The 23,932-nt window shown below is 44.3% G+C and overlaps 1 protein-coding gene across 2 annotated transcripts in view; it reads left to right on the forward strand.

The window, feature by feature from the left end:
• The window catches only part of LOC132389426 (acetyl-coenzyme A synthetase 2-like, mitochondrial), an 81,564-nt gene that overhangs the window by 31,468 nt on the left and 26,164 nt on the right, over nt 1–23,932 (forward strand). For both annotated transcript variants that reach the window (XM_059961960.1, XM_059961955.1), the window contains exons 5-7: nt 14,889–15,041; nt 20,402–20,549; nt 22,889–23,026. In XM_059961960.1, the coding sequence (XP_059817943.1) occupies nt 14,889–15,041; nt 20,402–20,549; nt 22,889–23,026 (439 nt within the window). The remainder of the gene's footprint in view (nt 1–14,888; nt 15,042–20,401; nt 20,550–22,888; nt 23,027–23,932) is intronic.

Below are 23,932 nucleotides of genomic sequence, written 5' to 3' on the forward strand. Positions count from 1 at the left end.
TACTGCAGTAAAAGAGCTTACTGGCACCTTCACACCAAGAATTGGTGCAATCAAAAATGACAAAGGGAAAATTCTGACAGAAGATGCAAATGTGAGGGAAAGGTGGCTCGAGTACACCAAGAAACTCTATGAAAATCACGAGAATGAAAACCGTGACAAAGCCATTGACTGGACAACACTGGAACATGAACCAGAGCCACTGCTGTCAGATTAGAAAGAGCAATTGAGAAGATTAAAAAGAATAAAGCACCTAGTCCAGACAACATACCAGCAGAACTACTGAAAGCACCTCAATGGCCCACATCTTGCACCGCATTGTCTGCGCCATCTGGAAGACTGGCAAATGACCAACAGACTGGTGCAAATCTGTTTACATTCCAATCCCCAAGAAAGGGGACCTCCTGCAGTTCAGTAATTACAGAACAATCACATTGATATCACACACCAGCAAGTTTCCACTCATAATAATCTCTGAGAGACTAAAGAACTACGTAGATAGAGAAATGGGACTGGCCTTCAGGAGTGGCCGAGGTACCAGGGATCAGCTCTTCAACATGTGCCTAAAAATGGAGAAAATGAGAGAGGTCAATACCCCCCTATACGTCTGCTTCGTAGACTACCCAAAGGCATTTGACTGTGTTGAATACACCAAACTGTGGACGACAATGATTCAACTGGGCATGGCACCACACCTAGTGGCTCTTCTAGAAACACTGCATGCTACGCAATCCTCCAGCCTTTGGACCACATCTGGCGAGCCTGAATCATTCTGCAATAGGAAAGGAGTCTGCCAAGGCTGCATCCTTTCTCCACACCTTTTTAACATCTACACTGAGACGATCATGAGTCTGGCAATTCCAGACAACACTGGTATTAAGATAGGAGGAAGAACCATCAGTAACTTGAGATACACAGACGGCACAGCCCTGCTAGCCACAACAGAAGAAGACCTACAAACACTACTCAATAACGTTGTGAAAGTCTCTGCTGAATTTGGTCTGCTGATAAATGGCAAAAAGACCAAAGTTATGGTGATAAGCAAAACTGCAATTCAACCTTACATCTACATTGGAAACGACAAGATCGAACTAGTGTCCTCCTTTATATACCTTGGTGCAGAGCTAAATGACACAAACGAATGCAGCAAGGAAATAAGGCGAAGCCTAGCAATGGCATGCACAAAAACTACCAAACTCTGGAACATCTGGAAAGATAGATCTGTGAGCACTGACACCAAGATACACCTCCTTAGGAGTCTCGTCTGGCCAGTAACCCTATATGTCTGTGAAACATGGACCCTAAACCCAGCTGATGAAAAGAAGTTGACAGCATTTGAGATGTGAACATACAGAGGGATCCTCAGGGTATCAGACATTGAAAGGAGATCCAACAATTTCATCCTAGAAAAGACAGGCACCAAACCAATACTTCTGGAAACCGTTACCCAAAGGAAACTTCGTTATTTTGGACGCATTTCAAGAACTGATGACACATTGGAACACACTGTGCTCGAAGGCAGAGTAGAAGGAAGCCGCTCCTGAGGCAGACGGAGGACAACCTGGATCAACAACATCAAGAAGTGGACCTGCCTCACCGCCAGAGATCCAAGAGGTTTGACTGCCAACAGATCGCAGTGGAAGGAAGTGGTCGCTGAGGCTCTGGCAGAGTCTGGCACATGAGGATGATGATGATTGAGTAAAGGAGTTTGGATGTTATATTGAAGCTGTATAGGACCTTGGCGAGGCTTACTTTGGGGTATTATGTGCAGTTCCTGTCTATCTATGCTGGGAAGTTATCAATAAGATTGGAATAGTGGAGAGAAATTTAGAGAGGATGTTGCCAGGTCTTGAGGACTTGAGTTACAGGGGAAGGTTAAATAGGTTAGGATTTTATTCCCCAGAGTGTAGGAGAATGAGGGGAGATCCGATAGAAGGATACAAAATTATGAGGCATACCATATAGATAGGATAAATGCAAGTAGGCTTTTTCAACAGAAGTTGGGTGACTAGGATTAGAGGTCACAGGTTAAGGGTGAAAGGTAAAATGTTTAAGGGGCTTCTGAAAGGTACTTCTTCTCTCAGGAGAGGGTCAAGAGTGTGGAACAACTGCCACCAGAAGTGGTAAATGTGGGTTCAATTTCAACATTTAATATCAAAGTACATTTATTATTGAAGTGTGTTTACCACGTGTATGTATGTATCCCAGCCTTCAGATTCGCCTTCTTGTGGGCAGCCAGAAAGCAAAGAAACACAATAGAAATCATGAAAATCCAAAGATCTAATGGAGGGCAAGCATCTAATGTATAAAAGAAGACAAATCATGCAAATAATTAAAAAGTAAATATTAATACACAGAACATGAGCTGCAGAGGCCCTGAAGGGAGTCCACAGGCTGTGGGGTCAGCTCAGTGCTGGGGTGAGTGAAGCCGGTCCAGGAGCCCGATGGCTGCAGGGCTACAACTGCTCCCAGTCCTGGTGACGTGGCACCCCACACTCCTGCACCTCCTGCCCGACGGTGGTAGTGAAGTGAGAGGGATTCAGGTCAAATGCAGGCAGACAGAATGGGGGCAGGAGTGGGGATCGTAGCTGGCCAGGAGTAGTGGGCTGAACACTGGTTCGCTTTCTGCTCTGGGGCCTCAACACTTTAATCTGGCCTGAAGCTCGCTTATACTTACACTCTAGAGAGTCAAGTTCGCCGAATCCCTCAGGAGGTTGTAAAATCGCTAGTTCGTTTAGATGGTTCACAACATTTCTTAAAGGGAAATTCCAGGCTGTGGATTGTAGTGATCGTAGTCCAGTAAAAAGGTATATCCTGCAGTATTGCTAGTAGTTTGGTGAGCTGCTCGCAAAACGTAACCGTATATCACCAACACCATGTTGTAAGAGACGTTTGGGATAGGTACATGGATGGGCGGGGCATGGAGGGCTGTAGTCTCAGTGCAGGTCAATGAGACAAGGCTGAATAATAGTTGGTCACAGACTAGATGGGCTGAAGGGCCTGCTTCTGTGCTACATAACTCTCTGACTCTAGGTGTTAAGCCATAATGTGTATCTGATCCTGTTAAGATTAGAAAATTGCATCATGCCAAGCCATTAAACAGTTCCTGAACTAAATGAATGTAGGCAAAGTCCAAGGATATGGGAGTGTAAAATATTAACTTCCAGAGTGCCCTCGATCTGAACTGTCATTGGTTCTAGCCCCGAGCTAAAGTTCTTTCTTTTCTTGGAATGCATCCTCCCAGTCTCCACCAGGATCACAGTGATTCCTGGTGACTTGTGGAGTTTCCTTTTCCCTCCGTGTGCTTGTTTCCTTTCACCCAGCACTATAATTAGGGCTCGCTCCCTCCCTCCCTCTCAAATTGCAAGGGGAGTGCCAAAATGATTGGGGCGCAGTAAAAAAGTTGGATCTGGCTGGCTTTCTCATACGTGTATCTTACTGAGCGTCCATGAAGCTTTGAAGTTGAGAAGTATATTTTGGGTGTGTGTTCTGTTGTTCACCATTTACATAAGCAAATTGGAAATTCTAGATAAACTTCCAGAGTTGTGCATCACCTAAAACTGTGTGGTTGGAGGTTACACTTGCTTGCTTACTTTCTGCCTGTTACACCACTGGTAAACAAGGTTAAAAGAGTGCAGAGAAAATTCACAACGATGTTGCTGGGTCTGGAGGACCTGAGTTATAAGGAAAGATTGAATAGGTTAGGATTTTAATCCTTAGAACGTAGAAGATTGAGAGTAGATTTGATAGAGGTATGTAAAATTATGAGGGGTAGAGATAGGGTTAATACAAGCAAGCCTTTTCCTCTGAGGTTGGGTGGGCCTACAACAAGAGGTCATGGGTTAAGGGTGAAAGGTGAAAAGTTTAAGGGGATACTTATTCACTCAGAGGGTGGTGAGAGTGTGGAAAGAGCTGTCAACACAAGTGGTGCATGTGAGCTTGATTTCAACATTTCAGAGAAGTTTAGATAGGTATATGGATGGTAGGGGTATGAAGGGCTATGGTCCCGGTGCAGGTTGATGGGAGTAGACAGTCTAAATGGTTCGGCATGGACTAGATGGGCTAAAGGGCCTGTCTCTGTGCTGTACTTCTCTATGACTGTATAGCATTTACAGCAGCAGTGAAGTTCCTCCATCTCTGGCAGTGTTCAGGGCTTCCTTCATCACGTCAGTAGCTTCATCTCTGTCAGGTGGAGATTCAGGAATACTGTCACACTCAGATGCAGAAGGGTTCTTCATTGCTGTTTCTGTAACAATTTTGTTTTACCAATCAGGATTGGTAGCCCTGGAGGATCAGTGCACCACTCTTAGTCTGGCCTCTACCCTTTGATCTGTTTGGCATTGGAGACCCTACCAAGAGCCAAAACATAAAGCCCTGACTCCAGCCAACGTAGCTCTCCAGGTCATTAAGGAACGCAAGCCTCCAAACTCAATGACAAGGTTGTGGTCCTCTTGGAGGTGTAGCTTACACAGAGGAAACATACTAAAGTCATCAATCATTGTGCAGACTGCTGCTACAATCAGCAAATTGCCATTAACATCAGTTGTTGGATTTACTTATTTACAGTCCCTTCTGGACCAATGAGCCTACTTAACCCCAGCTTAATCACAGGACAATCTACAATGACCAATTAACCTACTAACTGGTACGTCTTTGGATTGTGGGAGGAAACCCATGTGGTTCATGGTGAAAATGTCCAACCTCCTTACAGACAGCGCTGGAATTGAGCTCAAGTTCCAGAATGCCCCGAGCTGTAATGGCATTGCACAGGACTACACAGAGACCACGTACTCCCTGGGAAATAAATGAGGCAGAGCAATTGGAGGGGTGCATTACAGGTGCAGAGATCACTAGAGGTAGTAGAATGGAAGATACTGGAGCCAGCAGATGCTGGAAACCCGGAGCAATACAGAAAGACTCTGGAGGAACTCAGTGGCTCGGGCAGCACGTCTATGGAGGAAAATTGGACACGTAATATCTTGGGTCAAGAAGCTCTATCTGGACTGGAAAGAAAGAGGGGAGGTAATCAATGCTGCTCTCCTCTGTCTCTTTCCTCCTTTATTCTGTACTCCCTCCACCTGATCCAAGCAGCCCCCATTACACTAGTTCATTTCCCTCCCCCCACCCTCTCATTCCCCATCTGACCAGCACCCACACACTCCCCACCTCTTTCCCTTTATTCCATGCCCACCATCCTCTCCTTTCAGAATCTGTCTTGCTCAGCCCTTTGTTTCTTCCACGCTTCAGCTCCCAGTTTTTGACCTCATTCCCACTCTTACTCCTCCCTCATCGGACCTATCACACCCCTCCCACATGGATCCACCAATCACCAACCAGTTCAAGCCCTACTCTTTCCCTCCACCTTTTATAATGGCTTTCTCCCCTCTTCAAGTCCCGATGAAGGGTCTCTATTGTCCATTTCCCTCCACAGATGCTGCCCAGCCCATTGAGTTCCTCCAGCGTCAATGTGTGTTGTATTAGAAGTACAATCCCAGGTCCGGAAGAGTGTTGTCCTCGGTGTGATGTGATTGGTCTCGCACTCTGAGGTCCAGTCTGTTGATTCAGACACTGGCCTCCTAAGGTCAGGTCAGGTCAGGTCAGGTCAGGTCCAGTACTTTCCTCAGTTTGATGTGATGGGCCTCCCACTCTGATGTCCAGTCTTCCAATGCAGGCATTGTCCTCCCGAGTTGTCCACTTGAGAAACAAGGGAGCTCCACAACCAGTCTTAATGATCGGACGGCTGTGGCTCCCTTGGGCCTGGTGAGCGGGAGATGGTCCATCACATTTTCTAAGTGATTGATCGCCTTCCATTTGTAAGACAGAAGGCAGCACAGTTAGCATACGGTCGGGGTTCAATTCCTGCCTTTGTCTGTTACAAGCTTGTATGTTCTCCCTGTGACTGTGTGGGTTTCCTCCAGGTGCCCTAGTTTCCTCTGGCATTCCAAAGACACGTGTATGTTTCAATGTACATGTCACAAATAAAGATAATCTTTAAGATCTTTATTCTTTAACCATCGTTCACCCAGATTCTGTTGAGGGTGAACTGGATAAAGTAGCACTTCACTCCTCTTGCTGACTTGCCAATCTATCATACCGTTGGCAGATCTGGCCATGGCAGCTTAGTCATTAGTGTGACCTTCTACAGATCAGGGTGTTAGAGTTTGGAGTTCAGTTCCGGTGTCCTGTACATTTCTACCTGTGAGCACATGGATGTCCTCCTGGAGCTCTGTTCCTCCCATGGTGCAAAGACGTCCCGGTTAGTAGTTTAATTGGTCATTGTAAATTGCCCTGTGACTAGGCTAGGGTTAAACGGGTGGGTTTCTGAGCTGCTGGCCAGTTTGGCTCATTGGGCTGAAGGGCCCTTTCCATGCTGTATCTCCAAATAGTGGATATGGTCCACTGCATCATGCATCTACATGAAATGCTGTCACAGGAAAGCAGTATCCATCATTAGGGACCTCAGCTACCCAGGACATGTTCTCTCCTTGCTGCCAACAGGAAGAAGGTACAAGAGCCTCAGGCATCACACTACCTGGTTCAGGAATAGTTGTTAATCCTCAACCATCAGACTCTTGAACCAAAGGTGATAACTTCACTCCAGTTCTTTTGCTCCATCATTGAAATGTTTCCACAACTTATGGACTCACTCTCAAGGACTCATCATTTCATGTTCTTGACATTTATTGCTTATTTATTATTATTATTATGATTTATTTATTTTTGTATTTGCACAGTTTGTTGCCTTTTGCATGCTGGTTGAACACCCGAATTGGTGCAATCTTACATTGATTCTACTATGGTTATTATTCCATTTTGGATGTATTGAGTATGCCCACAAGAAAATGATTCTCAGTGCTGTATATGTTGATATATTTGTACTTCAATAATAAATTTACCTTGAACTTTGAAGTAAATAAGCAAACAAACATACCTTAATCCTTCAACCAGACATTATATGCATTTGAGGTCCCAACACTGACTTTAGTGATAACTGAGCTGTTACCCCGATTCCCATTTTGAGTGTGATCCATTTCTCCCGGCTCTCTGATTTTGAGGGATGTTGAAGTCAGGCTCCTTACCTGTAAGGTCAGCGACGAAGAATTTTCTCTCAGCATGGCCTGTCCACTATAGTTTCTCCCTACTGAGTAGAAGGTTTGTACTTGTGGCAGGCAACTGGCTAACATTTCCTCTAATGGCCATAGTGATCTTCTGGTGGTTTCATTCATGGTCTTCTACGCTTATCCCATTTGCCTGTATTGGACCTTATCCCTCCACTCCTATACTATCCGAGTACCTGTCCAAATACATTTTAAACTTTGTAGTCGTACCTGCCTCTGCCATTTAGTTTGACAGTTTGTTTCATATAACCACTGCTGTCTGTGTGAAACACTTACGGTCACAGAACACGACAGCACTTCAGCTCTTTCAGTCCATTCCGATCTGTTACTCTGCCTACTCCCATCAGTCTGCACCTGGACCATCGCCTTCCATACCTGTCCAATCATGTTCTTATCCAAACTTCCCTTAAATGTTTCATTTGAACCCACATCCACTATTTCCGCAGGCAGCTCAACCCACACTCACACCCACACCACCATCTGAGTGAAGAAGTTCCCCTTAAATTTTTCACCTTTCACCCTAAACCTATGATTTCGAGTTCTAGTCTCACCCAATCTCAGTGGAAAAAGCCTGCTTGTATTTACCCTATCTATACCCCTCATAATTTTATATACCTGTATGTACCTGATCTCCACCCATTCTCCTATGCTCCGGAGAATAAAGCCATAACCTATTTAATCTTTCCCTATAATTCAGGTCCTCAAATCCTGGCAACATCTTTACAAACTACTCCATATGTCTTTAAGTTCTCCCCTCTCAGTTTTAGACTCATCTACTCTAGGTAAATGACTCAGACTATCTACACTGTCTATGTTCCTCATAATTTTATAGACCTCCATTAGGTCACCCCCAGCCCCCAATGCTTCAATGAGAATAGGTCTAGCCTATCCAGTCTCACCTCATAAGTTAAGGCCTCCATTCCAGGCCAGGTCCTGATGTATCTCTTCTGTGCTCTCTCTAAAGCAACCACATCCTTGCTGTAGTACCGAGGTTAGAACTGTACACTACTACAATCTACCAATTTTGTTGGTTGAAAGGTTGATGTTTGGCTTTTCCAATTACAAGGCACTGTTCGAAAATATAAGAGAGGTCAGAGCAGAAATGGAATAGTGTAGCAAGCTCATAGCAACTGGAACTCAGGATTATCCTTGCAGACTGAACTGATGTGTTCTGCCTGTTGGCCACCCAGTCTGCATTTGGCTTCTCTGGTGTAGAGGAGGCCGCCTTTTGAGCAGTTCTTAAAGTAACTTTAATTTCTTTCCCAGCTTTGTTCAGTGCATGAGATCACTCTTAGAAATAAGTTCAAGAAGAAAGTATGAGTTTTATTTACCAAAGAAATTGATCCAAAAATCAGAAACGTTACTTTCAGCCCTGGTTGGGTCTCAAAATCCCAATTTATTTAGATTCAGAATTACTTATTACATGTAGATTGAAACATACAGGGAAATGTGTCTGCAGCTGTAAGTGTTGCCATGCATTCTGGTAGCAACATTGCATGCCCATTGTGTGCATTATAAAGAATATCAGTTCCCAGTGGGAAATGCGAGGGGTTAACTGGGAACTGGAAGCTACCGTGATGACCGGGTTGCGTACACACCAAGTTGAGAGCAGTTCGGTAATAAAATGTTCGAACATAATCCCACACCGAGTTCATAATTGTTAAGAGCAAACATAACATGTCAGTACACTAAAGGAGCCAGCATGAACAAAATGAACAATGTTGATCAGAGTACTCAGAAAGACACAGATACTAACACAGCAAGTACAAGCAATGTACCTGTGGAAACAAATAACAGACCAAAAAGGACTGTTAAGCCACATCAGAGACTGATTGAAAGTTAAGGAGTGGATAAGGGACTGTAGTTGCCCATTACAGTTAAAGTTGAAATGTTGAACAGTTGACAATTCAAAAAAGATACCTTTGTTGGAAAAGATTGTTGTTTCTTGCAGGTTCATGAAGACATAGTATTGTGTTTGCTTTTCTTTCAAGGAAGAAGATGTGTTATGCATACATTGTGTATTATGTTGAATGTCTACAAGATGGCTTTTTAGAGCAGTTTGTGCTTGAGCTTACTTGGGGAAAGGCTAACTCAGATTAGATGTTGTGTAATAATCCAAATTTTATTAGGGAGCTTGAGGTAAAGGAACCCTTAGGTGCCAGTGATCATAATGTGATTGAATTCATATTGCAATTTGAGAGGGAGAAGCGTAAGTTAGATGTATCAGTATTGTAATGGAATAAAGGGAATTACATGAGAGAGGAGTTTGCTCAGGTGGATTGGAGAAATATAATGTAGCAAAAGTGAGAGGGAAGTTGGATGATTGAGCAGTTTTTAAAATTCAACAAAAGGCAACTAAAAGCCATAAGAAGGGAAAAGATTAAATATGAGGGCAAACTGGCCAATAATATAAAACAGGATACCAAAAGTATTTTCAGTTCTATAAAGAGTAAAGGGGAGGAGAAAGTTGATATTCGACCACTGGAAAATGATGCTGGTGAGATAGTAGTGGGTGACAAAGAAATGGCAGATGAACTTAATGAGTACTTTGCAACAGTCTTCACTATGAAAGACACTAGCAGTGTGCCAAAGGTCCAGGAGTGTCAGGGAGCAGGAGTGAGTGCTATTACAAAAGAAAAACTGCTAGGCAAACTGAAAAGCCTTAAGGTGGATAAGTCACCTGGACCAGATGGACTACATCCCAGAGTCCTGAGAAAGGTTGCTGAAGAGATAACGGATGCGTTGATTATGATCTTTCAAGAATCATTTGATTCTGGCATGCTCCCAGAGGACTAGAAGAATGCAAATGTCACTTTACTCTTTAAGAAGGGAGGAAGGCAAAAGAAAGGAAATCATAGGCCAGTTAGCCTAACTTCAGTGATTGAGAAAGTGTTGGAGTCTGTTATTAAGGATGAGGTTTCTGGGTACTTGGAGACTAATGACAAAATTAGTCAAAGTCAGCATGGTTTCGTAAAGGGAAATTTTGCCTGACAGATCTGTTAGAATTCTTCAAGGAAGTAACAAGTAGGATGGACAAAGGAGAGCCAGTGAATGTCATTTACGTGGATTTTCAGAAGGCATTTGATAAGGTGTCATACATGAAACTGCCTAACAAGATAAAATCCTACTGCGTTACAGGAAAGATACTGGCATGGTTAGAGGAAGTGCTGACAGGCAGGAGAAGCGAGTGGGAATAAAGGGGACCTTTTAAAAGTGACTTGTGTTCCTCAGGGGTCAGTATTGGGACTACTACTTTTCACATTATTTGTCAATGATTTAGATAGCGAAATTGATGGCTTTGTGGCAAAGTTTGTGGGTGATACAAAGATAGATAGGGCTGAGGAAGCAATGCGATTGCAGAAGGACTGAGACAAATTGGAAGAATGGGCAAAAACATGGTAGATGGAATACAGTGTTGGGATATGTATGATAACACATCTTGGGAAAAGGAACAGAAGTGTAGACTATTATCTAAATGGGGAGAAAATTCAAACATCAGAGGTGCAAAGGCACTTAGGAGTCCTTGTGCAAGAATGCCAGAAGGTTAATTTACAGGTTTAGTCTGTGGTAAAGAAGGCAAATGCAATGTTGGCATTCATTTCAAGGTGAATAGAATATAAAAACAAGGAGATAATGCTGAGGCTTTATAAGACGCTAGTCAGGCCACGCTTAGAATATTGTCAACAGTTTTGGGCCCCATATCTCAGAAAGGATGTGTTGTCATTGGAGAGAGTCCAGAGGAGGTTCACAAGGATGATTCCAGGAATGAAGGGGTTAAGATATGAGGAGTGTTGTCTGCTTTGGGCCTGTACTCACTGGAATTTAGAAGAATGTGGGGAGATCTCATTGAATCCTACCAAATGTAGAAAGGACTAGATAGGGTGGATGTGGAGAGGATGCTTCCTATGGTGGGGTTGTCCAGATCTAGGTGCCGCAGCCTCGAAATTGAGGGGCGACCCTTTAGAACAGGGGTAAGGAGGAGTTTTTTAGGCAGGGAGTAGCGAGTCTGTGGAATGCTCTGCCGCAGACTGCGGGTGTAGGCCAAGACTGTGGGTATACTTAAAGTGAAAATTGATAGTTCCCTGATTGGTCAGGGCATCAAATGTTTTGGCGAGAAGGCAGGTGTATGGGGTTGAGTGGGATCCAGGATCAGCATAATGGAATAGCAGAGCAGACTCAATGGGCTGAATGGCCTAATTCTGCTCCTATGTCTTATGGTTGAAAAAAGAACTTCAGACTCCCAGTGGGCAGTGTGAGGGGTTCACCAGGAACCAGACCAGGTTGCACATGCACAGGGTTGAAAGCAGTTCAGCGATAAGATGTTCTAATGAAAACCTACAAAATGTTTGTCTTTATTAAGAACAAACATAACAACCAACATGTTTGGCGGCGGCAGCAACATCATTGACGTTTAGAATCTAGATGATGAGATATTTCTTTCTTTTTAAATCTTTTGATTAATTTTAAACAAACATAAATGAAACATGAATACAGAGTACATAATTAATAGGTTAAGGTATAAATACAAATAGATAATAATCCATATATAATAACCTCCCAAACTCATAGTAATTACGAAAAATGGAGTAAATAAGAACCCCCACCAAAAGAAAACCTAACCAACATGGGCCATTGCGTTATGTCAAATATACACAGTAGCGTCAATAACTCCGCACCTTCATCCAAATAATTAAGGATAATAAAAGTAAGGTTTAGGAAAAGTCAGTTTAGCTCATATGAAAATGTTGAATAAATGGTCTCCAAGTTTCTTCAAATTTAACTGAAGGGTCAAAGACAACACTTCTAATTTTTTCTAAACTCAAACAAGAGATAGTTTGAGAAAACCACTGAAATATAGTTGGAGGATTAATTTCTTTCCAGGTCAATAGGATAGATCTTCTAGCCATTAGTGTAACAAATGCAATCATCCACTGGGCTGAGAGGGATAAACAACTATTATCCACCATTGGTAAACTGAAAATTGCAGTAATAGGATGAGGTTGCAATTTGATATTCAGAACTGTTGAAATAGTACCGAAAATATCTTTCCAATAATTTTGCAAGCAAGGGCAAGACCAAAACATGTGGGTCAATGAAACGACTTCAGAATGACACCTGTCACAGGTTGGATTAACATAAGAATAAAATCGAGCAAGTTTATCCTTGGACATGTGAGCCCCATATACAACCTTAAATTGTATTAGGGCATGTTTAGCACAAATAGAAGAAGAATTGACTAATTGTACAATTTTCTCCCACTGCTCAGTGGGTACAAGACAATGAAGTTCTTTTTCCCATTCCTTCTTAATTTTTTCTGATACTCCTGGCTGTATTTTCATGATCATGTTATAAATGATGGCTACTAAACCCTTCTGGCAAGGATTCAGAGCTTAAAAAATTTCCGTAACGTCTATTGGACATAATTTTGGAAAAGACTGTAACATATTATTCAAGAAATTTGAAACTTGCAAGTATCTAAAAAAATGAGTTTTAGGCAAATTATATTTATTGGATAGCTGTTCAAAGGACTTAAAACTGTTATCTAAAAATAGATCCATAAAAGAGGGCTGGAAAAAAAAAGTTAGATATAATAGGGCTTGATAAGATAAACTTATTCAAGCCAAAGAATTTATGAAATTGAAACCATATTTGTTGAAGCAGTGAAATTATTTAATTTTCACTCCTGGCCGTTTCTTTAGGTAGGAAGGAATTTCTTTAGGTAGTGAATCTGTGGAATTCATTGACACAGATGGCTATGGATGCCAAGTCATTGGATATATTTAAAGTGGTTGATAGGTTTTTGATTTGTAAGGGTGTCAAAGGTTATGGGCAAAGGGCAGAAGAATGGGGTTGAGAGGGATAATAAATCAGCCATAATAACAGAGCTGACTCGATGGGCCGAATGGCCTAATTTACTCCTCTGTCTTATAGTCTAATTTATTTTACAGTGGATGCTGGTTAATTGGGCCATCGGCTAATTGGGGCAGCTGCTTATTTGGGACATCTCTTGAGAAGCAAAAACTGATTGAGAAAATAGCTGGGAGTTCGTTCATGTATTTGAGACATTATGCCACTTAATTAGGGCAGGACACTATTTATTTATTGCTTGCAATGCAACGTGAAATTGGCCCTTTGAGCCGCGATTTAACCCCAGCCTAATCACGGGACAATTTACTGTGACCAATTAACCTATCAATTGGTACATCTTTAGACTGTGGGAGGAAACCAGAGTATCTGGAGGAAATCCACTTGGTCAAGGGGAGAAAATACATACTGTTGCCAAAAAGTTTCTACTAGCATCAGACACATGATCGTGTACCCCCTTTAGACACTATGCTGTGTTTAGAGTGAACAGTTTTTAAATAGTGTCAGTTAGCCAGGATGTGTTCAAAAGGCAGTAATTTTTGTCACTAATTGGTGAGAAAAAAGAAGCAAGACAAATCAGAGCTGCTTTGCTCACTGCGGTTTCAAGCATTCAGGCTTGGGAATGCCGGGAACGGCCGGGAGTGAAAATTAAATAATTTCACTGCTTCAGAAAGTTAGGAATTACAAGGAATTTGAAAATATCAACAATCATCTTGTATATTACAACGAAAATGATGATACTGAGGATGCAATAGTCAGAAGTGTTGTATGAAGGCGGTCCACTATCTACACAAGGTGTTTGTGCTGTTTTTGTTCATTTACAATCAATCAGACGAACATGGCAACATAATTCCTCCATCGAGAACTATTAGGAAATAGTAGAGTTTTATAGTGCTGTAGTATTATTGATAGTTTTCTAATTTATCCTGTATTTCATTTAAATACATAATTTGTTACTCAGTTAAATGGTAGTTTGCTCATTTTATACGTTTTTAACTAGTTCCATAAATCTTCAGCTAATTGGGGCAGTCACTTAATTGGGCCAAAATGACCTGGTCCCAATATGTGCCAGTCCACTCTGTTTAGAGAGAGAGTGTGGAACAGGCCGCGCCCCCCGGGCCGAAGAGCTTCACTGCTCAGCAACCCACCCATTTAACACTCGCCACATTTCCGATGATCTCACCTGGTCCCTGAACTCCTCCATCCTGGTCAAAAAGGCGTAACAGCGCCTTTATTTCCTGTGGAGCATCAAGAAAGCTCACCACTGTCCCAGGATACTGACGGACTTTTACCGCTGTACCACAGAGAGCATCCTCACCAACTGCATCTCAGTGTCGTATGGCAATTGTTCCGTACCGGACTGCAAAGCACTCCAATGTGTGGTGAAAACTGCCCAGCGGATTATCGGCACCCAATTGCCTACCATTGAGGACATCTACCATAAATGATGCCTGGGCAGGGCGAAAAGCATTATCAAGGATGCATCTCATCCTAACTATGGACTTTTTACTCTCCTCCCATCTGGTAGGCGCTACAGGAGCCTCCGGTCCCGCACCAACGGACTCAGGAAGAGCTTCTTCCCTGAGGCTGTGACCCTGCTGAACCTCCCATCACAGCTCTAAGCAGTATAACACCCATATTGTACTTTTATATTTGTGTGCTGTAGCACTTACTTTTTATTCGCAGTTATTTTGTAAATAACACTATTCTTTGCATTTCTGGTTAGATGCTAACTGCATTTCATTGGCTTCTGTACTCGGCACAATGACAATAAAGTTGAATCTAATTGAATCTAATCTAATCTAATCACAGGACAGTTTACAATGACCAATTAGCCTACCAACTGGTATGTCTTATGGTTTACCGTATCATGTGATTAAACCGTGTGGTGTTTTTTGTTCCCCTCAGGAAATGAAGAAAGAAGAAGCAATGTGCGATCCTGTTGCCATGGAGAGTGAGGATATGCTGTTCCTGTTGTACACATCAGGGAGCACTGGGAAACCCAAAGGCATAGTGCACACACAAGCTGGCTACCTGCTCTACACTTCAGTCACACATAGGGTAAGTGATGGGGAGGGTTGTGAATGCTGGGGATCTGAGGTAGGGACACAAAATGTTGGAAATTCACAATAGATCTGCAGAAAGAGTTAGAAATATACAAGGTATCCCATGTTCCCATAACCTTCTTTTGTTAACTTGTAGTGGACATGAACTAATGAACATTTTTGTCCCATTTGAAAACTTTATTGTAATATCACAATCATTAGTAATTCTTCTTCTTCTTCGACTGTCCATCGATTTTGATGTTGACTGCGTTGAGAGTTCCATCCCGAAACTCTACTTCAACACGCCTTGTACAGTAATAAGACAGACGGTGTCGTGCCCCCACCATACCGTCTCTCTGGGCTTCCAAATCTGATGCTAAGTGGTACACAGGAGTGTAACAGACTTAGCGGATAAGGAAGCTGCCCCGCAGGCACAAGGGGCTGCAAAACAAGATAAGAGCCCATGGAATTACAGGAAAGATACTGGCGTGGGTAGGATTGTCTGATTGGCATAAGACAAAGAGTCGGGATAAAGGTGGCCTATTTCGTTGGCTGCCAGTAACTAGTGGTGTTCTGCAGGGGTTGATGTTGGGACGACTTCTTTTCACATTATCTGTCTCTGATTTGGATGATGGAGTTAATGGCTTTGTGGCCAGTGCTGCGGATGATACGAAGATAAGTGGAGGGGTAGGTAGTGTTGAGGATGGAGGGAGTCTGCAGAAGGATTTGGACAGATTAGGAGAATGGAAAAGGAAGTGGCAGGTGGAATATTGTGTAGGGAAGTGTGTTGTCTTGCACTTTGGTAGAAGAATTAAAAGGGAGGACTATTTTCTAAATGGAGAGAAAATTCAAAAATCAGTGGTCCAAAGGGACCTGGGAGTCCTCGTGCAGAATTCCTTAAAAGTTAACTTGCAGGTTGAATCAGTGGTAAGAAAAGCAAATGCAATGTTAGCATTCATTTCAAGAGGACTAGAATACAAGAGCAGGGATGTGATGCTCAGGCTTTATAAAGCACTGGTGGGATTGCACTTGGAATATCGTGAGCAGTTTTGAGTCCCTTATTTAAGAAAAAACGTGCTGGCATTGCAGAGGGTCCAGAGGAAGTTCATGAGGATGATTCCAGGAATGAAAGGGTTAACATACGAGAAGCGTTTGATGTCTCTGGGGCTGTACTCACTAGACTTTAGAAGAATGAAGTGGGGGAGATCTGAATGAAACCTGCTGAATATTGAAAGACTTAGACAAAGTGGATGTGGAGAGGATGTATTCTAATTTGGGTGAGTCTAGGACCAGAGGGCACAGGCTCAGAATAGAGGGGTTTCCATTTAGAACAGAGATGAGAGGAAATTTCTTTAGCCAAAGGAAGGTGAATCTGTAGAATTCATTGCCAGTGGAGTTCGTCATTGAGTATATTTAAAGCAGAGGTTGATAGTTTAAGGGGAACATGACGGGAAATGTTTTCTCTCAGAGGGTGGTGAGAGTGTGGAATGAGCTGCCAGCACAAATGGTGCTTGCGAGCTCGATTTCAATGTTTAAGGGAAGTTTGGATAGGTACATGGATGGTAGGAGTGTGTAGATTATAGTCCCAGAGCAGGAAAATGAGGGTAGGCAGTTTAAATGGTTTGGCATGGACTTGATGGGCCAAACGGCCTGTCTCTGTGCTGAGCTTTCCTGTAACTCTGTGAAAGGTTCTTGGTTAGTCAAGGCATCAAAGGTTACGGGGTGAAGAGAGGAAAATGGAATTGAGAGGGTTAATAAATCAACCATGACTGAATGGTGGAGTAGGGCCGAGTGGCCTAATTCTTCTACTACTACGTCATATAGTCTTATGTTCATTGTAACGTACAGTGAAATGTGTCATTTTGTGTCTTATCAAATCAGCGAGGAATGCGTTGAGCAAGTGTTGTCACACTGCTGGTGTCAACATAGTATGCCCAGAAATCACTGTCCCAAACTCTACATCTTAGGAACGTGGTTATGGATTAAATTGCCTCACAGCCAGTGACATTTTTTGATTTGTAGGGAACATGGAATGGAATGAGGTCCCTACCATTCATGTCAAGCCGCCACTATCAGGCAGGAGGTATAGGAGCTAGAATTTCGAACAATGTGTCAATGACCAGAAAATCTGTTATGCTGAAGGAGCGAATATTGCCCCGAACTGCTGAGGAAAACTTTCTTGTTCCCCTTTAATTGAGTGGGATGGGATCTACTATGAGAGTCTGTACAGTAAAAAGCACTTCAGGCTCAACAAGCCTGCATGGCCCAATTACACCCATGTGACAAATTAACCAACCGGCTTGCACATCTTTAGAATGTGGGGGGAAACCAGAGCACCTGGAGGAAACCCACATCGTCTTGGGGAGAATGTGCAAAGTCAGTTGTAGGAAGTCTGTGGTACTGAGGGTCTGGGCTGTGTCCATTATGGCCTCTTGCTTTCCTGTGTGTTGGAATTGCTATACCAGGATATTGGGACTTGGGTTTTAAAAGACTTTTCCTTTGACATTGTGACATTCACTCACTCTGCCGTGATGTGCCCACTTGGAATGTGCCTGGGCCACGACACACAATGCAAGAGTTTGAGAACATAGGAATAGGAGTACATCACTTGGCCCTTCAAACCTGTCCCACCATTCAACTCTTTAAACTGCCTCAACTCCTCATATGTGCCAGTTCTCCATAACCTCATAGTCACAGAGTACATACACAGGCCCTTCAGCCCATCTGGACAGTGCTGGCCTGCTTAGTCCCCCTCAAAAACAAAGGAGCTGCTTGTGGACTACAGGAGGAATGGAGACAGACTAATCCCTAAAGGATCTGGGGTTGAGAGGGTGAACAGCTTTAAGTTCCTCGGCGTACACATCACCGAGGATCTCATGTGGTCTGTACATACCTGTTGTGTGGTGAAAAAAAGCACAACAGCGCCTCTTTCGCCTCAGATGTTGAAGAAGTTTGATATGGGCCCCCAAGTCTTAAGAACTTTCTACAGGGGCACAATTGAGAGCATCCTGACTGGCTGCATCACTGCCTGGTATGGGAACGGTACCTCCCTTAATCACAGGACTCTGCAGAGAGTGGTGCGGACAGCCCAGCGCATCTGTAGATGTGAACTTCCCACTATTCAGGACATTTACAGCAACAGGTGCATACAAAGGGCCCAAAGGATCATTGGGAACCTGATTCACCCCAACCACAAACTGTTCCAACTGCTACCATCTGGGAAATGGTATCATAAAAGCCAGGACCAACAGGCTCCGGAAACACGAGGAAGTGTGCAGATGCTGGAAATTCAAGCAACACACAAAATGCTGGTGGAATGCAGCAGGCCAGGCAGCATCTATAGGAAGAAGTACAGTTGAGAAGGATCTCGGCCCGAAACGTCGACTGTACTTCTTCCTATAGATGCTACCTGGCCTGCTGTGTTCTGCCAACAGACTCCGGGACAGCTTCTTCCACCAGGCCATCAGACTGATTAATTCACGCTGGCGCAATCGTCTTTCTAAGCTACATATACATTGTATATCTTACTGTATTTATTCCAAATTACTATAACTTACACATTGCACATTCAGACGGAGACGTAACGTAAAGATTTTTACTCCTCATGTGTGTGAAGGAAGTAGGAAATAAAGTCAATTCAATTCCGTCCAACCTGCCCCTGGATCATGGCCCTTTATACCCCTCTCATCCATGTACCTATCCAAACTTCTCCTAAATAGTTGCAATTGAACTTGCTCCTGCCAATTCCACTGGCAGCTCATTCCTCAATCACACCACCCTCTGTATGATGAAATTCCTCCTCAGATTCCCCTCAGATATTGCACCTTTTACCCTAAAATTATACATCTGGTTCTAATCTTTTCCAACCTGAGGAATGCCTGCAGGCATTTACCCTATATATATAAACATGTATCCCTTGTAATTTTGTACACCTCTACAAGATCTCCTCTCTTTTTCCTGTGCTTCAGGGAATAACACCCTCACCTATCCAATCTCTTGCTAAAACTAAGTTCCTCAAGTAAAATTTGTAGTAAAATTTTCTCTGCACGCTTTCAAACTTTCCTGCAGATAGGTGACCAGAATTGTACAGATACTCCAGCCTCTCCAATGTCTTGCTGAATCCTCAAATAAAACATTTGTCTAATTTCACCTTAAATATATCTAATGATTTGGCCTCCAGCACCCTCAGGGGGCAGAGAATTTCAGACATATGCTTGTCTCTGAGAAAAGAAATTTCCATATACCCCAGTTTAAATAAGCAGCCCTATATTTAGTAAGTTATATCCTTTTCTTTGTGACTCTGACCAATACAAACATCTCCACATCTACCCTGACAATCCCCCTCAGGACCTTGTAAGGTCAGCCTCAGACTCCGAGGGAAGTAGATCCAAGTTGTTCAACCGGTTTTGAAGTGAATTGACATCAAAATTTGTTGGCCGTTGGATACCTCAGTGACTGTGCCTAAACTCATAGAAGCTCATTGCTACAAAACAATTAAGAATCCTGGGGATTCATTAGAAATGCACCTTGCTTGAGGCAATTCATCATCATAAAGGTTAACTCCAGTTCAACCTCTCTGGATGAAACTGAATTAGATAAAAGCCTGATTAACTTGCCACTGCAGGGGTTTCCTCTTGGTGCTGCAGTTTCCTCCCACAGCCCCGGGGCATGCAGTTTGCTAGGTTAACTGTTCGCTGTCGGTGAATTGCCCCTCCTGTATAGATGAGTGGTAGATTCTAGAGCAGAGTTCATGAGATTGTACAGAAAATAAAAATTAGATGAATGTATGATGAGTGTAAATGAGTGGGCGATACTGAAAACGAGTACCTTTATTTGTCACGTGGGTGGCAGGGTAGTGTAGTGGTTAGCACAATGGTTTACAGTACAGGTGACCTGGGTTCAATTTCCAATTCTGCCTGTAAGGAGTTTGTATGGTCTCCCCTTGACGTGGGTTTCATCCAGTACTCCAACAATCCAAAGACGTACTGGTTGGTAGGTAAATTGGTCATTGTAAATTGTCTCATGATTAGAGTAAGATTAAATTGGGTTATTGCTGGGCAGTACAGCTGGGCGGGTATCTCAATAAATAAATTGTTGACTTGTACAGTACAAGTGTCACCACATAGTATGCCCGCAGCTCACTATCCCTAACCTGCACGGGTAGCGATGTGAAATGTGGGAGGAAACCCACTGGGACTCTGGGAGAATGTGTAACTCCTTTCTGACAGCAGAGGAAATCGAACCCTGATCTTACAGCTGGTGCTGTAAAGCATTATGCTAACCGCTGTTCGGTTGTGTTTTCAATGAACAGCTGTGTGTGACTGAGCGATGCTCTGAGATAATACTGTGCTTGCCTTTCTCCCGATCTCTCTGCAGTACGTGTTTGATTACCGCGATGGTGACGTGTTTGGCTGTGTCGCAGACATTGGATGGATAACCGGCCACAGTTACGCTGTGTATGGGCCCCTGTGTAATGGAGGAACCACTGTTCTGTTTGAGAGCACCCCTGTTTACCCCAACCCAGGTCAGGACAACAAGATCATACTTGTTGCTGCGTTCCTTTTGTCCACATGCTCAATGATCTTCCTTCTCCAGCCTCTACTTTCATTTTTCAAACCCTCCCTCACTCCATTACCCAACCCCTCCCTCCCTCCATTCCCCAAACCTTCCCTCTCTCCATTCCCCAAATCCTCCCTCTCGCCATTCCCCAACCCTCCCTCACTCCATTCCCCAACCCCTCCCTCCCTCCATTCCCCAAACCTTCCCTCTCTCCATTCCCCAAACCCTTTTTCCTTCCATTCCCCAACCCCTCCCTCCCTCCATTCCCCAACCCCTCCCTCCCTCCATTCCCCAAACCCTCTTTCCTTCCATTCCCCAAACCCTCCCTCCCTTCATTCTCTAACTCTTCCTACCGCCATAGCCCCTCCCTCCATTCCCACAACCCTCCCGCCATTCTCTAACTCCTCCCTTCCCCACAGTCATGACCTTCATTCCCAACCCCTCCGTCCCTCCTCAACCCCTTCCTCCCTCCTTTCCCCTACCCTTCCCTCCCCCAATCCCCAACACAGCATTCCCTAGCCGCTCCTTCCCTCAATCTGATGTAATAGTTTCAATAATCTTGAGAATACAAGTTAAAATTCCAATTTATCATCTGAGGTTTTCTAGTCAGTTTTGAGAATATGGATTAAATAAGATGATATCAACAATGAAAATTAAAGACAGATCACGGTAAAAAGTCAGTAATTTCCTAACAGAGTCCCTCTGAGGGACCCTGCCTTGCTTATCTGGCCTGGCCTTTTCATGACTCCCAGTCCACAATGAAGCGGTTGACTGATTTAAATTGCTGCTGGAATTTTGCAGTGAGGGATGTCAAAGTGAAAAGGTCATTCCCCTTCTGATCTCAGCGGCCCGGAGTGTTTTGTGGACAATGAATCATTATTGTAATATGGGCCTGGTTGAGCACAGCAGATCCCACAGACCGTGATGTGGTAATGACCAGCTTCGCTGAGCTTGGATGGTTAGAACTAGCTAGGATATTTTCTCTAATCCAGGCAGCATCCTGTCCAAAGCTTCCATATCCTCTTGTAATGGGCTGAACACAATACCCTAAGTGTGGTGTAGCCAGAGTTTTGTAGAGCTGCAATATGAGAAGCCACAGGGGACCCTCTCAAAACACAAATCATGCAAACAATAAAAGCAAGCAACAAATTTCTGAACCAAAATGGTACTTAGATCCGAACCCTGGCATAGGCCCAAAGCTTCAGTTTCAGTTCATCATGTTAGTGGGTACAGAGCAGCTGGGGCAGTCAATATGGGAGAGCGAGCACAGGCAGCTCTCTCGTCCGACCCCAACCTGTCTTTCCAATCTGGGCCGGCATTTAAATTGACCAGGCTGCGTATTGTATCTCACATTCGGACCTGGGCACCACCGCAACAAAAGGTTCTGGGCCTAGACCGCGTTGCCCAGCTGATGCACCATCAATAACTCACTCTGAGACGTAAAGGCGAGACATCGGCTCAGAGTGAGTTATTGATGGTGCATCAATTTTATTGACTGGAAGAAGGAACAAGCAGTGAGTGACCACCATACTACATCCTGGAGACTGAGAGGCCGGGCTCAGGCCTCAATCGCCTTTATACCGGGGTCTGTGGGAGGAGCCACAGGAGCAGTCAGCGGGGGCGTGTCCAGACAGGTATATGTAGTTCACCACACCAGCCTGGGTCAGTTTGATATCTGGGAACCTCTGACTGGTTTGCCATCATGAATTCTGGTGGATTCTGTCAAGTTTGTGCAATCTGTCCTTGAAAGTTCGCCTTTGAAGTTTGGATCACCTGGTGAATGTGTGTTATAATCTTTGCCTGAGGATGCGTTTCTTCATTGCAGATGGAAAAGGCAGAGCTAAACATCTGGTGATGTAAAGCTTGCCCTCTAATATAGGAAAAGCAAAGGTACACAGCCTGATTCCGAATGGGCAATAGGACCGGGTGTGTTTTGGGGATAAGTGGGCTATTGCCACCCTTACTGAGTGAGGTTAGTTGGTCAGGAAGTGAAGGCTCCTGTTGCAGAGCAAAACAGGCCCTTATGGCCCAATCAACACAATTCTGAACTAGTGCCATCGATCCACACCCAGACTGGACCCCTCCCATCCACAGACTTATCCGAACTTCCCTTACAGGTTGCAATTGAACCCACAGATTGTAGTCTCGGAATTTGATGGTGAGTTTGCTTGGGTTCTTTGTGATTTCCTGGGGTCGAGCAGTCTGGCAGGACTAGGATCACGGGGTGCAAGGTGCCATTGGTGGGTTTTTGCTCGTGGGCTCCATCTGCTCAGTGACCCTTCGCATCTGTGCCCTGTGTTTCAGGCCGTTACTGGGAGATGGTTGAAAGGACGAAGATCAACCAGTTCTATGGGGCACCCACCGCAATCCGCCTGCTACTCAAGTACGGAGACGAGTGGGTGAAGTCGCACGACCGGTCCTCGCTGAAAGTACTGGGCTCAGGTCAGTTTGCAGCCCCTTGCAGCATAGGGCGTGCATTTGTATAGCACCCTTCCTGCATGTTTACTCGTCTGCTTTTGGCCATATTAGTTGACCAGGACTCTGACAGAAGAGGGCAGATGGGCTCTAATTTATTTATTTATAGCAACACTGAAGGAGCTCATTGTATCCATGCCAACTCCCAGAAGAGCAATCTCACTGCAGCATCCTATTCCTTCCTTTAATTTCCTTGTAGACCTAATGAAGAGTCTTGACCTGAAACATCAGCTGTTTATTCCCCTAAATAGATGTTTTCTGACTTGCTGAGCTCCCCCAGCATTTTGTGCCCATACCCCTGTAGCTCCTCTCCCATGTGCCATTGCCCCTGTAGCTCCTCTCCCATGTGCCCATACCCCTGTAGCTCCTCTCCCATGTGCCATTGCCCCTGTAGCTCCTCTCCCATGTGCCCATACCCCTGTAGCTCCTCTCCCGCATGCCTGTACTTCTGTAGCTCCTCTCCCATGTGCCCGTACCCCTGTAGCTCCTCTCTCCTCTCGCATGCCCATACCCCTGTAGCTCCTCTCCCATGTGCCATTGCCCCTGTAGCTCCTCTCCCATGTGCCCGTACCCCTGTAGCTCCTCTCCCGCATGCCTGTACTTCTGTAGCTCCTCTCCCATGTGCCCGTACCCCTGTAGCTCCTCTCTCCTCTCGCATGCCCATACCCCTGTAGCTCCTCTCCCATGTGCCATTGCCCCTGTAGCTCCTCTCCCATGTGCCCGTACCCCTGTAGCTCCTCTCCCGCATGCCTGTACCTCTGTAGCTCCTCTCCCATGTGCCCGTACCCCTGTAGCTCCTCTCCTATGTGCCCATACCCCTGTAGCTCCTCTCCTATGTGCCCATACCCCTGTAGCTCCTCTCCCATGTGCCCG

The sequence above is a fragment of the Hypanus sabinus genome, chromosome 2 (assembly GCF_030144855.1).
Source record: "Hypanus sabinus isolate sHypSab1 chromosome 2, sHypSab1.hap1, whole genome shotgun sequence".
Classification (NCBI taxonomy): Eukaryota; Metazoa; Chordata; class Chondrichthyes; order Myliobatiformes; family Dasyatidae; genus Hypanus; species Hypanus sabinus.